Raw genomic sequence first — 13,233 nt, forward strand, 5'->3', positions numbered from 1 at the left:
TTATTAAATGCAGAATTTAACTGAGAGCATATTGTATAATTTATTTAGATAATATTTTTTTATGAGTACTTTTATATATTTTAATTAGACATGACCGATTTCAACTCACGCAGCTACGTGGAGAGAGGGGAGAGACACAAGAAAGTGATAAGGGTTTATTGGGATTTGGGAGTGAGTGCCCTCTTATGTTGCCACCGCACTATGTCCCCAGTTGAAGCTCTCTCTTCATATTTCTACTTCCAACGAGCGTTCTCTTCACCCACCCTCAACACCGATATGGAAGGCATGTCAAAGACGCCCCCTCCATCTCCCTCATCAATGTCCGCCTCCATGAATGGCACCACGAGCACGCGACACAAGATGATGATGCACATGACCTTTTACTGGGGCAATAAGGCTGAAATTCTCTTCACCTATTGGCCTGGGGACAACACTGCCATGTTCCTCTTCGCCTTGCTCATTGTGTTTTCCATGGCCATTCTTGTGGAGTGCCTTTCCCATTGCCGCTTCCTGAAGCCTGGTTCCAACCGCTTCGCCTGCGCCTTGGTTCAGACCCTTGTCCACACCTTCAGGACTGCCCTCTCTTATTTGGTGATGTTGGCACTCATGTCTTTCAATGTCCCTGTGTTTTTGGTTGTTGTTGCTGGCCACGCCATCGGCTTTTTCTTCTTTGCTAGCGCGGCTTTTCATGAATCCGACCGCCAAAAACAGTTTGATCTTCCTCCCATCACTTGTTAACCACAGTATGTTCTATATATTACAAATGTCTTTCGTTTCCTGGTAATGATGTGTAACTACTTTACGAATTAAGTATGAGGTCTATCATTCCTCTACAATTAAAATGAAGTACTCTTTTCGAGAATTTGGTAATTAGATATATATGGTTGAGTCTATTCTGTGCCGATGGAACTCAGTTTGGGTGTTTGGGTTATGTACGTTTAACTGGGAGAGAAATGAATATAATGAAGAAGAAAAAAATCGAAGTGAGAGACATACATGAAGGGGTGGGGTTGGTAAGCACGAGGCGAGGAAGAAGGCGATGGGGAGGGAGTAATTGAATCGTGGGGAGATAGATACGGCCTTATGGAGAAAGAAGGCAGATGTGTGAGTCATGGAGGCTCCAAGCGGCAAAACGAGAATCATTCCAAATGAAGCCCCGTGAGTAAGGCCATTTATTGAGCAGCAGGAGCATTCCAATTTTGACCTTTTACGTTGCCCCTCATTTCAAAATAAATGTGTTGTTTAAGGTTCATATCGAGAATGCTGTTAAATGGTTTAAATTTTAATTCTATTTTATTAAAATGCTCTTATTTGTTTTATTCCCCCCCCCCCAAAAAGATACATGGGCTCCATTGTGTTAGCCCTCCATGTATACGCTCCGAATCATTCAATAACAGCTTTAATTGGTTCAATGTACATGACTCATACTGATATTATTCAGAATCAAAGCATTCCTAATGTGTTTTATTAAAGTGCGCGTTTCATGCATTTAATAAGTTGAATTTATTAATTGAAAGAAAAAAGTTAATAAGATTTTTGTGTGTACATAATGAGACGCGTGATTCGTCAGGAACCTTTTAATTTCCAAAAGCATGGATGTATTTACAAAATATAATAATGTCTACGGCATGGAACTAATTTTACCTGAAGAGATTATGTGCCAGATGGCTGCTGCTCCCTTTTTATCTTTTAATTAATTAAGTAATTAACCACTGTGTAAGTTTGTCGGGTTAAAACCCAAATGTGTTTGGGCTTCGGCTTTTTTTTGTTGCGGGCCACATCCATCCCCATTCCTATGCGTCATTTTTCCCAACTTATCTTTCGTTCCAACGTCATCCATTCGTGCCCTCCGAATTACCATACTGCCATTTTCAATTCAACTTATCAGGTTGCCCAAATCATAGCCGAACACGTAATCCAAGTGGAATCGATGAAGCAGCACGCCGTGACGCGGATTTGGGAGGTTTTATATTTTTATTCAAGAGTTATGCAAATTTTTTGTCCTTCGAATTTATTTTTATTTTAATTTTAATTCTTTGAGTTTTAAAATAGAGGTTTTAGTCACTCAAGTTTTGTTCATTTAAAATATTGATTCCTCTAATTTAATAAAAATCTTCATAATTTGCCTTTTAAAAGAACAAAACCCATATTAAAATTAAAACTAAGGGAAAATATTATATTAACCATTATTCAAACATGAAAGGTCGTTATAAAAAAAGCAATGTTATATTCAGATCCATTCTAAATTGTGCTAGTTAAAGGTTTTTGGTTTCTAATCCTCCACCACTAAACACATTAAATAACTAATTTATAAAATTAATAGAATTAGTTAAGTTAGTATTTATTAAAAATGTGTGTTAATTTTTTGAAAAAAAGTACCCCTTCGCATACTTTAAAATTGTTTTCAGATGAAAAATCTTCTAATATTTACTGTTTGTAGAAAGAGTTTAGAAGAGAAAAAAAAAGTAGAGTATTATTTATTTCATTCGTTGAAGAAGGAAAGCGATTATATATTCTCCCGGATGACAAGTTAAATATTTACTTTTTGTTCCAAGATTAGTTTGCTTTGGAAGGAGATAATGAAGGAATCATCCATATATCTCATCAAGTGCAAGATTTAGCATGCCAAGCATCAAAATACTCATCACTGTAATGAAATCTAAACTATTCAAAATCACTCTTAATAGTCTAGTTTTAAAATTTTCAACTAGTGATTTTTAAGTAAAAAATTTGTCTTAAAAAACTTATAGTTAAAAGATTATACTTATTTTAGATTATGCACCTATTAAAGGAAGAACACTTTTCATAAAACAAAAATATTAAATGCACTTAAACTGATTTCTCGAGAATCTACAAATTATATCATCAGATCAATTCCATATGGGCAACTTCTTGGAAAATCCAGCTCTGGCTGCTTCTAAATTCTAATAATTGCCTTTCGTTTTCTTGCAATTCACGTTGGCGCCACAAGACCCAGTTATTATTGCGATAATCATTCCATGCAATATTATTATTAATGCAGTCACCCATCTTTAATTTGATTCTTGATGATTCCATTCTGAGATCAAATCAGTCCCTTCCGGGGTCATGATCGGCCCTGTGTGAATGTCTTAAGTATTGGCGGAATCTCTCCCAAAAGATACTGCCCCAACTCACCAGACCTGCAAAAGGATCTCTGTCATCCTGTCAAGTGATGGTGCAATTTGATTCAATTATTATATATAAACCCGCCTTTTCTTCAAAGAAAAAAAAACAAAGAAAAGAAAAGAAAAGAAGAAAAAGCTAGTTAACATTTACGCGTGACTTTGACATTCATACAAGAGGGTATTAGATAGATTGGAGCATTTTAATCGTAAAGTGAGAGGCCCATAACGACGTGATTCCGATCCAGCATCGAATATGAGTGTTGACGTAGCAAATGAATTGCTCATTAATTATATTCCTTCCGTCACTCTCATTCTCATCTTCAAACGTAACATGAAAGATAGATCAACACTCAACTTTTATGAGAATTAATCAATCACTCCCTAAATGTTGTTATCCACCTCGCCAGGGATGATGTGCCCATTTCTGCTCACATTCTTTCACAAAAATACATACAAAATGCATGTATTTACTAAGAGACCAATTCCTTTGCCACAAAAGAGGTGTAAGAAAATTAGGTCTAACGAAAAGGACTTGTTCTTTACAATGCAAGGAACCAAGATTTAAATACCTATTGGGAGAAATGCTCATATTTAGTAAGTATCTTAAATACAATTGTCTTAAATATATATATATATATATATATGCCTAGAAGAGAGAGAGAAAGAGGCAAAGGGTGTATTTTAAATACACTCCATTTATAAGGCTGATGATAATATTTTAAAAGAATATTTTAGGGTATTGAAAAAAAAATATTTAAGTATATTTGATGAATCATAAAATAGTTTAAAATATTAGACGCGGCTATGAAAATATGTTAAGCTGCTTGACCTTTATATGTATATTACTGCATCAAACAGCTTCACATGCCTCTCACACAATATTAATTATAATGTCTCTCTTCACTAAATAGAAGAAACAAGTGTTTTTTTTTTTTTTAACAATGAAATACTACTAGAAGAAACAAGTTAAAGCTTCCTCCATCTTTAACTCGAAGGCTGTGCCTCTATTTTTATTCTTCTGTTTTTTTTTTTTTAAAACTCAGCATACAGATACACGTGCCTACGGCATCAGAAGCTCAGGGCCCGTGCTCGTCCAATTTCAAGCCATGTTCATCCAAGCCCCCTTCTTAAAATAATCGACCAAAAGTTTATTCGGCTCGAATAGGTTTCTCGCTGATGAATGAAGTTATTTAATAGGTGAAAAATCATTTATTAAGAGCTTTAAAAAATACATATTTTTCAACCTTGGTTCTTTTTTTTTTTTTTTAGCCGCATCGAGATTAGTTTAGACCTAAATGATGAATCTTTACCCAAACTTCGCCGCTTGGTAAAGTTAATTAGTTAGGTATACGAAAAAATTAATGATTTTTTTTCCCCAGCAAGGGGAAAAAAAAAAAAGCAGTGCTATTCATTTACCTTCTTCACAAGGAGGAGCAGTCTTTTTCTTTGCATATATTAAACTCAAGAGCATGCATGGTTGCAAGCTTTGTTAGCACCTCTCATTATGCACTCCTGCCTGGTATTAATTAATAGTAAATTATACCATTTGAAATGTGTTAGGGCTGTTTCTTCTATGGTGGGCCTAAATTACGGTGAAAGCTAGCAAGCTACAATGAGTTGCAGTAAGAAAATTAAATACTCGTAATCAGGATTATTAGTGAAAGAATATCACATAAACAGGAGGGGTGAGATTATTATTAATCGCATTTTGGAGTGAAAGCTTAGTTTAACAGAATATTTATTAGGTAATAATTAGTTGGCAGAGTGAGGGCCTGTCAAGAAAGTTTGTTACTGTTTTCTTGATTTATTACAGCTCCTCTTAACTGCGGGGTAACCCAAATTAAATGGTTTTCGTCACCAATTATTTACTGGCAGTCTGGCACCTTCATTGTCATTTTCATCAGAATACGGTTCCTGCTAACGAATGAAGTTATTTAATAGATCAAAACCTTCAATTTTCTTTTCCCTTATTTTTTTCATTAATTTTCTACTTCTTCTCACGCTTTAATGGATGAAGAGGAGTATTTTAGGAAAAATAGAGCACAATTTCTACATAAAAATAATAAATAACCAAAATCTTTGTGAATCACTTAATTAATTACGTTGAAAAGATTAGCCTACATCAACAAACAATTACAGATTTCAAGCAACTCTTTTTGCATTTGCAACTACTCTTATAATTTTACTCTTATAATTTTACTTATAAGACACTCACAACATATTTCATTAGACTAAAAATTCTTAAATCTTATTAATTATGATTTAAAATTTAATAATTTTTAACTTTATTCATATTAATATGTATTTTATTTTAATGTTTTGTTCTTATAAATAATAAATAAAGGGTGTGATGAAGTAATTTATAAATAAGATAAAAAAATTCTTGTTTTGCCTTATAAATAAAACAAGAAGAGCATATTATGGTGACAAACAATGTATGGAAGTTTATAATTATTTTATTAATAGGTATACTTAAAATATCAATTTACGATGCGCATGATTAGACTAATTCTTAAAGGTTATGAACTAATTGAAATTTGTTTTGGGCAAGTAGCTATATTTAATTGTATTATTTGGGCACATCAAGAAAACTTAAGGGTTTCAAACACTTTTTATGCAGCAGTAAAAAGTGTGTGTGTGTGTGTATTTTAAAAAGTCATACAGATGTGAATTGTGACATATAACTAATGATTTTTTAATTTATTGGAACATATTTATTCAGAATCTTTTCAATACATTCGCAACCCCCCCCCCCCAAATTTTTTTTTTTCATGGTACTGGAATGTTCTAAATATTTAAAAGTAAATATGAATATTTTAAATGAATTTTTTGAGTTATCGCGCGATGCACTGGATGGCCTCAAAACAATGATGGATACAGCCATAGATACAGGTAGGGAAGCGTCCCCTTGTCTAGCCACACCCACTTCCCTCCCATTCCCCTCCCCCTCCCCCAACCCTTTGACTTCAACCCACCCTATTTATTGTATCCTTTTTTATATATCTAAAAAACAAGAATTGATACCCACTTGCTGTTACTCAGAACAAAATTTCTCTTAAAAGAAGTCAATAAAAATAAGAACACAAACCTCAACTTGCTATCAACATTCCAACAACAGCTGTTTGGTAATTTATAAATACTTTTATTGTTTTCTTAACTTATGGAGCTTAGCTTGATTCTAATAAATTTTTGGAAACCCAACCACTTCAAATATTTAAATAAAAATTAAAATGAAAAGTAAAGATTGAAGCTATAGTTGAGGAGAAAGCAACTGATCTTCATCCCACCCACACGCACAAAATTTTCGCCTCTTGGTGTCATTTTTATTTTTGGTTAAAGAAATTATGCCTTTATTCTGCATGCTAAATGAGTTCCGTTGTCTTTTTGCCAAGTCCACCCTCACCAAGATTCATGCTTTGCGATTAACATAAAGTCATGTGAACGGCTTATGCATACCAGCAAGTAGCAACACAGAAGAACAGCCAAAGTTAACATTGCTAGGCTCAGCATATTTATTTATGTATTCCAATACAAAGGATTATTAAAATGCATCCTCAATACTAAAGTCACTATCTTTACCCCCAATCCCACCCAGCTTAGCAGCGATGCCACTGCCCTGTGATGCACTGGTCTCTTGTTCTGTTTCATCTTTATACAAAAGCTTTATTATCATCCTGTAACTGTGAAAAAAAAAAAAAATCATTCCACCGCTTGTTCTCTCCCATCTTCACGTGTCTGACTGAAGAGTCTAACCCCACCAAACAAAAACACAACACAGACGAATCTACAGAATATTCTCAATCTGGTACTATTCACCTTGATTCTTACTAACGACCCTCTAAAAAGATTCCCCTCTCTCTTCTTCAACTTTGCTGTTGATTCCTCTCGGGCCCTTCTATTTTCTTTCTGCTTTGGTTCTAAAACTGCCAAAACAGCATCATGAAATCCTTCACATGACCACGCCCCTCCTCAATAAGTCCATTCCGGAGGCAGCCTCGTCTCGTTCTGCAAATTTGCTGGCTCCTTCCGTGATTGTCGCTTCTGCAGCGAATACATGCCGTCCTTGTCACTCACCAGAACTTCTGCAATTAACCACTATTGTTAGTCAAATGGCGGTAGTAGTATCACACCACTCTCCAACTGCTACGCTATTTTCTATACCCAGCTGGCTTCTTCCTCAAGCCACTTTCAATCAAAGCCAACTTATGTGGTTGAATAATAAATATCAGAGTGTGATGGGGCAGGTTCAGAAATGGGGATACCTCGCAGAGGAGGGAAGCCGCTGGCTTTGGGCCCAGACGTGGCAGCCATTTGGTCAAAGTGGAGTTGTAATGCCTGCACCACTCTGGCCGGTATCAATACAGTGGAGCAACCTGACAAGCACACATCAACTTTTTAGACGGAAATATCCGAACCCCCATCTTATATTTCTGCCACCAAATTAAATTAAAAAAAAATCTTTTTATGTTTTTCTTCTCTTATCATGCTCAAAGAATCTAACTTTTTGGATCGAGCGGTCATGTGCTGCATTTAATAGAATATTCGACCGCCCGCAGGCTGAGGGGATTCCACATTCCGGGTTAAAACGCATCTTTCAAAGGGGAAGACAACAAATTCGGACACTAACTCGCAATGAATCGTTAAATTAAGATTTAAGATGGTTGATATTCCATTTCAGAGCCAACTACTTCAACGACTCCCGAACTAGAAGAATAGACAACCAAATCTTGAAGCAACTTAACGAACCGAATTCATATCTTCGTATTACCTGGCTTCTTGCGTGATTCAGACGGAGCAGTGTTCACGCGAGGCAGGAACACGCCGGTCCCACAAGACGCGGTTTTCGAACCAGACCCTCCAGGAAAAACCGCTCCCATGCCCGACCCAGCTGGGGTGCTTGAAGTGAACAGGGGTGGCGGATGATTCCTGCGCGCATTACCCGACCCGACGCTGCTACCTTTACCTTTCTTCTGAACTTGTTGAATCTGTTGGCTGAGTTCGGACTGATGCGGCATCTGGGCTTGGCTTTCAGGATATGCAGCGAGCTTTTGCTTCACAATCTGCTGTTGATTTAGGCGAGATAACTGCTTCATGTAAATAAAATGTCCGACAAAGTGAGTAATTATATAAAGCTGAGTAATTTTCACTATTCCCAAGAAGACGAGGATATCACGGTTTATCTTACCTGAACAGCTCGAATTTGTTGGTCAATGAGAGCTTGGTTGAAGCTGTGATTCCCATAACCGTGGAGATATTTTGAATGCCCTCTTTCGTCGTTGTTCATCTTCTCAAACATCCCAACGACGTCGCAAGCGGTGTCCGGCCAAGAGTTTTTGCCGTCACAGGGCGTAGCTGGCGGCGTTGGTTCCAGAGAAGGGCCTTCTGGGCTCCCTTGGATTGAGCCCAACGGCGACCAGAGAGTGGATTGGGACGAATCAGTTGAATCCCATGACTTGGCGATAAGGAAAAACACGACGGGACAAAACAGGAAAAAAATTACTAACTTCTAGCGATTACGGTAAAGAACGAACATGAAAACAACAAAATTTTTTTTCCTATTGAATTTATGAGCATAGAGATAAATTTAAAACAAAAAAAAAGTAGTACCATCTCCAAATCGCTAGAGCCAATGCCCGACAAGCGGAATTGGTCGTCATCCTCAAACATGAAGTGAGCCATCTCGCGAGTAAGCTCAGAGATGAAATCGTCGTCCTTGTCGCTGTTGCTCTGTGCCTCGGCCGTAGGAACGAGAGAAGCTCTATGGGATCCAAACTCGTGGGGGTTTAAAGCGGAGGCTTTTTGGTTGGAGAAATTGTGGTACTCAGAGAGAACATGATCGTCCTTGTCAAGAACAAACTGAGACGGAAGCGTGGATTCACCAGTCTGTAGGTCAACAGCCATCATGAAAAGGGAAGCAGGGTTATGGTTGAAGCCAGATGGGATAGATGATTGGCAATAATGGCAGTTACTGGTCGGAGAAGCTACAATAATTAGTAGAGAGAGGGTGGAGAGAAGACGGAGAGAACTTGAAAGTAGCAAGTGAAGACGAGAGGGGCCGGGGAATTAGAGAAGGTTCAGTTTTAAAGGGAGGCAATTGAGCACAAACAGAGAGAAACATAAATGAATTTCAAAGGAGACGAAGGGGGTGGGGGGCCTTAAAGGCTTAAAGCCGAAGGAGGAGGAGGAGTCGGTGATGAAGGGGTGAGGGTAGGGTGGGGCCAGCGGTAATGTCTGAGAGAGAGAAAGAGAGAATGAGTCAGCTCGAGAGATGCAGAGATCGGCTTTAGTAGTTGGGCCGTACGGTTCACACAGCTGTCCGACTCACCTCAACTGCCATTTGTTGACGACTTGGCAGCAGAAGTGGCATCCAAAGGCTACCCGGGGAAACCGCTCCAGACTCCACCACTCTCAATTCCAGACATATTTCCTTCAAAATACCCCACCAACTCAAATATACAAATACGAGGCTCAGTTATACTGACTGGAGTCGAAACTAATACCACTATCTAAACTTCCTAGTGGATTTATATGGGGTAGATGGGCGACAATAATGCATGGTTGAAATCAAGACGTTTGTTGGCCCAGAAAAAGAAATACGTTTATGTTCCAATTTCTTTTTTTAATGGGATAAAAGTAAGGGAAGTTCTTTCGCCGACACTAGTGTGCCAGAGTTATTCCTTTGGGTTAAATCAAATCTTTTATATGAATCAAGTCATAGTTTGAGGGGGGAAGCAGACAGGAAAGTTTAGGTCTTTTGCAAGAAGTCTCATGGTATGTAAACATATCTATGCTGTTTAGCCAATACATTATAGGTTTGTTTAGATTGACTTATAAGTAATTTTTTAAATGTGATTTATGAAATATGAACTAAGTTGAAAAGAGTTTTATCTTGATTTATGTAAACTTACTTAAAAGTGCTTTTAAACGGAGTTCCAAGTAAATTTTATGTTTGCGTTGGATGGGGGTCGAATTGTGGAAAAAAATGGAGTTGAGCAGGGAGGGTGGGTCCCAATTAACAAGAAGACATTACAGGGGGTATGGGGTGTGTGTACTATTTGCGTAGTAACCAGAAATTAATGGGGTTTTGTCTCTAGTTTTAATGGTTTAGCTGTTAAATTTGGCGTTCATGTGTGTCCTTTAAAGTCAATAAAGTCCGCTGATTGTTGTTTAGGTGTGAGTCACTGAATGCATATTGCCTTCCCACTCTAATGCCGAGCTCGTGAGACAGCATCATCACACAGTTATTATAAACAATTGTCCCATAGCACCCCCAAAGCCGTGTGATTGATTGAGTCTTTAAAAGCAGAGATGGGAACATGTATAACAACAAGATTTTCCTGGACATCATCTCATGGATCTCGTCAAGCCTTCACAACTAATTTCTAATTGCCCACTTTCCCCAACAGCACACCCGCCGAGTCATTCTTAAAACCATATCGACGGATGACTCATTCGGTGGCGTACTTGATAACCACAAAAAGGTTAAATTAAGCAAAGACATATTTAACAATTGATCATGTACTATAATACAGATAACTAGGTTTCAAAAGTGAGATTCGTGACTTTATTATATGGTTTAGTAGTAGCTGATAGAATGATTCAAGCGAGTGGTGACGGATACCCGGCCGCAGGAGAAAAAGACGGTAGTTATGATAAGACTGGTGAAGCCCCATCTAACTTTCAACAAAATCCCAAGCAACCAAAACTCCGCTTCAATTATTCAATTTCTTCTGTATCGTCTTCCCCTTGTGAACATCCTGCTTTCTATTTCACAGTTGTAACTACAAGTTTACAACTTTCTCTCTGACTATACATCTTATTCGTTTTATTTTAAATATATTTGTTCAATTTGATAAGAAAGTTACGCGACTTCTCATAGATAAATGCCAGAACCACCCAACCAAAGTCAAAGTTAAACACTCAAAGTGGTGTTGACGGAAGAGCATGATAGGGATCCGTAGTGGGTGGACTGAGTGGATAAAGGTTAAGACTGGAGCTTCAATTCACGGACTTAATTTCGCTTCTTGTATGATAAAGTCAATATGAAATGACCACCCCGGTAAACTTCGATGGGAAAATTTATTCACCAATAGCAAACAACTCAGCATCAAATAAGGATATGTATCTAAATGTAAATGATTTTCAGATAAGGCATCTGCACTAATCCGAGACTCAAAACTCGAGCTTGAAACTTAACTCATGAATTGATTCATTGATTGGGATGGCTGAGTCCAGAATCTGCCTTTTTGCCCAGTGCTCGAAACCTCTGTTTGGATGCAGCTTTGGAGGCCTGTGAGCAAGATGTGCTTTTGGATGAGAGTACTGGTTGAAGATGTCAAATTAGGAGTACTCTGTATTGCAGATCATTCGGAGAAGAAGGGGAGCAGTACAACGATTTCCAAATAACCAGTAAAATCATTTCCTATACATTCTTTTCCCTGTCTCGCATTTTCAACAATTCATTTTCTGCGTCAAACATGGCTTTCTTTACAGTAATAAACCAGCCACAACCCCAAAATAAAAATAGATGGCATCGAATCTTGATTCTTGTTCATCCGAACGAAGTGCTCAAGACCGTGGTCCGCCTTATGCATGCAGGGGTTGGGCCCAAAAGGAGGACTCGGCTTCGTCCTGAGGATCCTGTGGCGACAGGGGATTGTTTTCCCATGTCTCGTCTGCCCATTCAAGAATGATGAGAGACTCTGCGATTGACTCCGATCCCCATGTGGTCAAGCACGAGCGGGTTTTTGATGAACCGTTTTGCACCTCAATCCTCAGGAGCAATGGACACCTTTTCCTGAGGCACACTTCACTGCATTCATATTAGATCCCTCCAGTTTCAGTGGGGGCTCACTGCTCACCAAAATTGTTGCCTCTTGTTAATATTCAAGTCTTCAGCAGCTCAACATGGTCGTTGTAGTATAGTGGTGAGTATTCCCGCCTGTCACGCGGGCGACCCGGGTTCGATCCCCGGCAACGGCGTTTTAGTGTTTTGCATTTTACTCTTTCCCCTTCAGCGCGATTCCTTGCCACAGCAAGCAAGTTATTATTGGATCCTAAATTCAATCTTCTACGCCACCATCACACTCGTTACAAGGAAACACTCATCAAAAAGCAAATTCGCCTTCTGAAAACAAACAAAAGGATGACCCTCCAGCTCCTGCTTCCACCTCTTCATCCACCGGCTCACAAGAAATGTCTGCCGTGTTACGCCGCCGAGTAACCACGACGAGCATCCACATCATGGCTTTAGATGGCATAGTCAACGTAAACTCACTCTTCACCTTGGCGCTCTTCCTCGGTATCACTTCTACCAATACCTATTCCACCCTCGTGGACGCCGGCACCACCTGCGTCGCCGGGCCCTCTGTCGCCGAAGGTCTCATCACCTACCACGTCTACTCCTTCAGCTTCTTCCTCTTCTCGAGCCTCATCGCCTTGGCTCTCAAACAAGCCATCAACATCAGTAAGGGTGTGGAGGAAGCCGATGCTCTGGGTGTTGCTGGCGTGCGCAATGACGCCTTGAGTCTCGTGATGAAGGTTGACATTTTGGCTCTCCGGATGGGGATTCTCGTTTCGGCTATTGGATCGGTTTTTGGATGTGGGTTCTTGGTCATGGCTCTGATGAATCTTGTGCAGATCAAGTTGGGAACTTTGGCTTGTGGAAGTCACTACACTTTTGCAGCTGTTGGTCCCCTGCTTTTTCTCGTTCCCTTGGCACTCGTCATCTACATTGTTCTCGTGCTCTACGCCTTTTCTCGCTGAGGCTTTCCAGAAATTCCGTCGATGTTTGTGGGGCCTGTGTGCGATGTTCTGGCGCAAGTTTCCAAACTTAAAGACAAGAACATTTGACGTCCGACGAATGTTGTCGATTATGTATATAAATTTCAACTGGTAATTACAACCAAAAGTCCAAAAACAGAGGCCGGGTTTAAATTAATATTGAATTTTGGGGTGGTTCTAAGGTTCAGGATTTATAAGTGCACATGGCGACTCAGAATTTGATGTCTCTGCTGCATTATCTGCTTCCCGTTCATCTCTATCTTATTTGTCAGTCAGTGCTGCTGTTGTGGTCAATGCGTTTATA

At 38.9% G+C, this 13,233-nt stretch overlaps 3 protein-coding genes and 1 non-coding gene across 4 annotated transcripts; 3 read left to right on the plus strand and 1 right to left on the minus strand.

Moving 5' to 3' along the window:
- Window positions 1-137: 137 nt before the first annotated feature.
- On the plus strand, window positions 138-779 carry LOC114732552 (copper transporter 6-like). Its single transcript, XM_028919838.1, has one exon. It carries the CDS (start codon window positions 202-204, stop codon window positions 736-738), a length of 537 nt encoding a protein of 178 aa, XP_028775671.1. The 5' UTR covers window positions 138-201; the 3' UTR covers window positions 739-779.
- Window positions 780-5,774: 4,995 nt separating this feature from the next.
- On the plus strand, window positions 5,775-13,171 carry LOC114732568 (uncharacterized). Its single transcript, XM_028919867.1, has 2 exons — window positions 5,775-5,779; window positions 12,291-13,171. Exon 2 carries the CDS (start codon window positions 12,342-12,344, stop codon window positions 12,909-12,911), a length of 570 nt encoding a protein of 189 aa, XP_028775700.1. The 5' UTR covers window positions 5,775-5,779; window positions 12,291-12,341; the 3' UTR covers window positions 12,912-13,171.
- Window positions 6,618-9,539, minus strand: LOC114732566 (uncharacterized). Its single transcript, XM_028919865.1, has 5 exons — window positions 8,754-9,539; window positions 8,332-8,598; window positions 7,915-8,230; window positions 7,409-7,519; window positions 6,618-7,228 (listed from the first exon to the last, which is right to left on the minus strand). Exons 1-5 carry the CDS (start codon window positions 9,048-9,050, stop codon window positions 7,116-7,118), a joined length of 1,104 nt encoding a protein of 367 aa, XP_028775698.1. The 5' UTR covers window positions 9,051-9,539; the 3' UTR covers window positions 6,618-7,115.
- On the plus strand, window positions 12,057-12,128 carry TRNAD-GUC (transfer RNA aspartic acid (anticodon GUC)). The gene has a single exon. It is a non-coding gene; the product is annotated as a tRNA-Asp (tRNA).
- Window positions 13,172-13,233: the final 62 nt, after the last annotated feature.

This window comes from Neltuma alba, unplaced genomic scaffold (genome assembly GCF_004799145.2).
Source record: "Neltuma alba isolate B1F8T4 unplaced genomic scaffold, ASM479914v2 tig00012918_pilon, whole genome shotgun sequence".
Lineage (NCBI taxonomy): Eukaryota > Viridiplantae > Streptophyta > Magnoliopsida > Fabales > Fabaceae > Neltuma > Neltuma alba.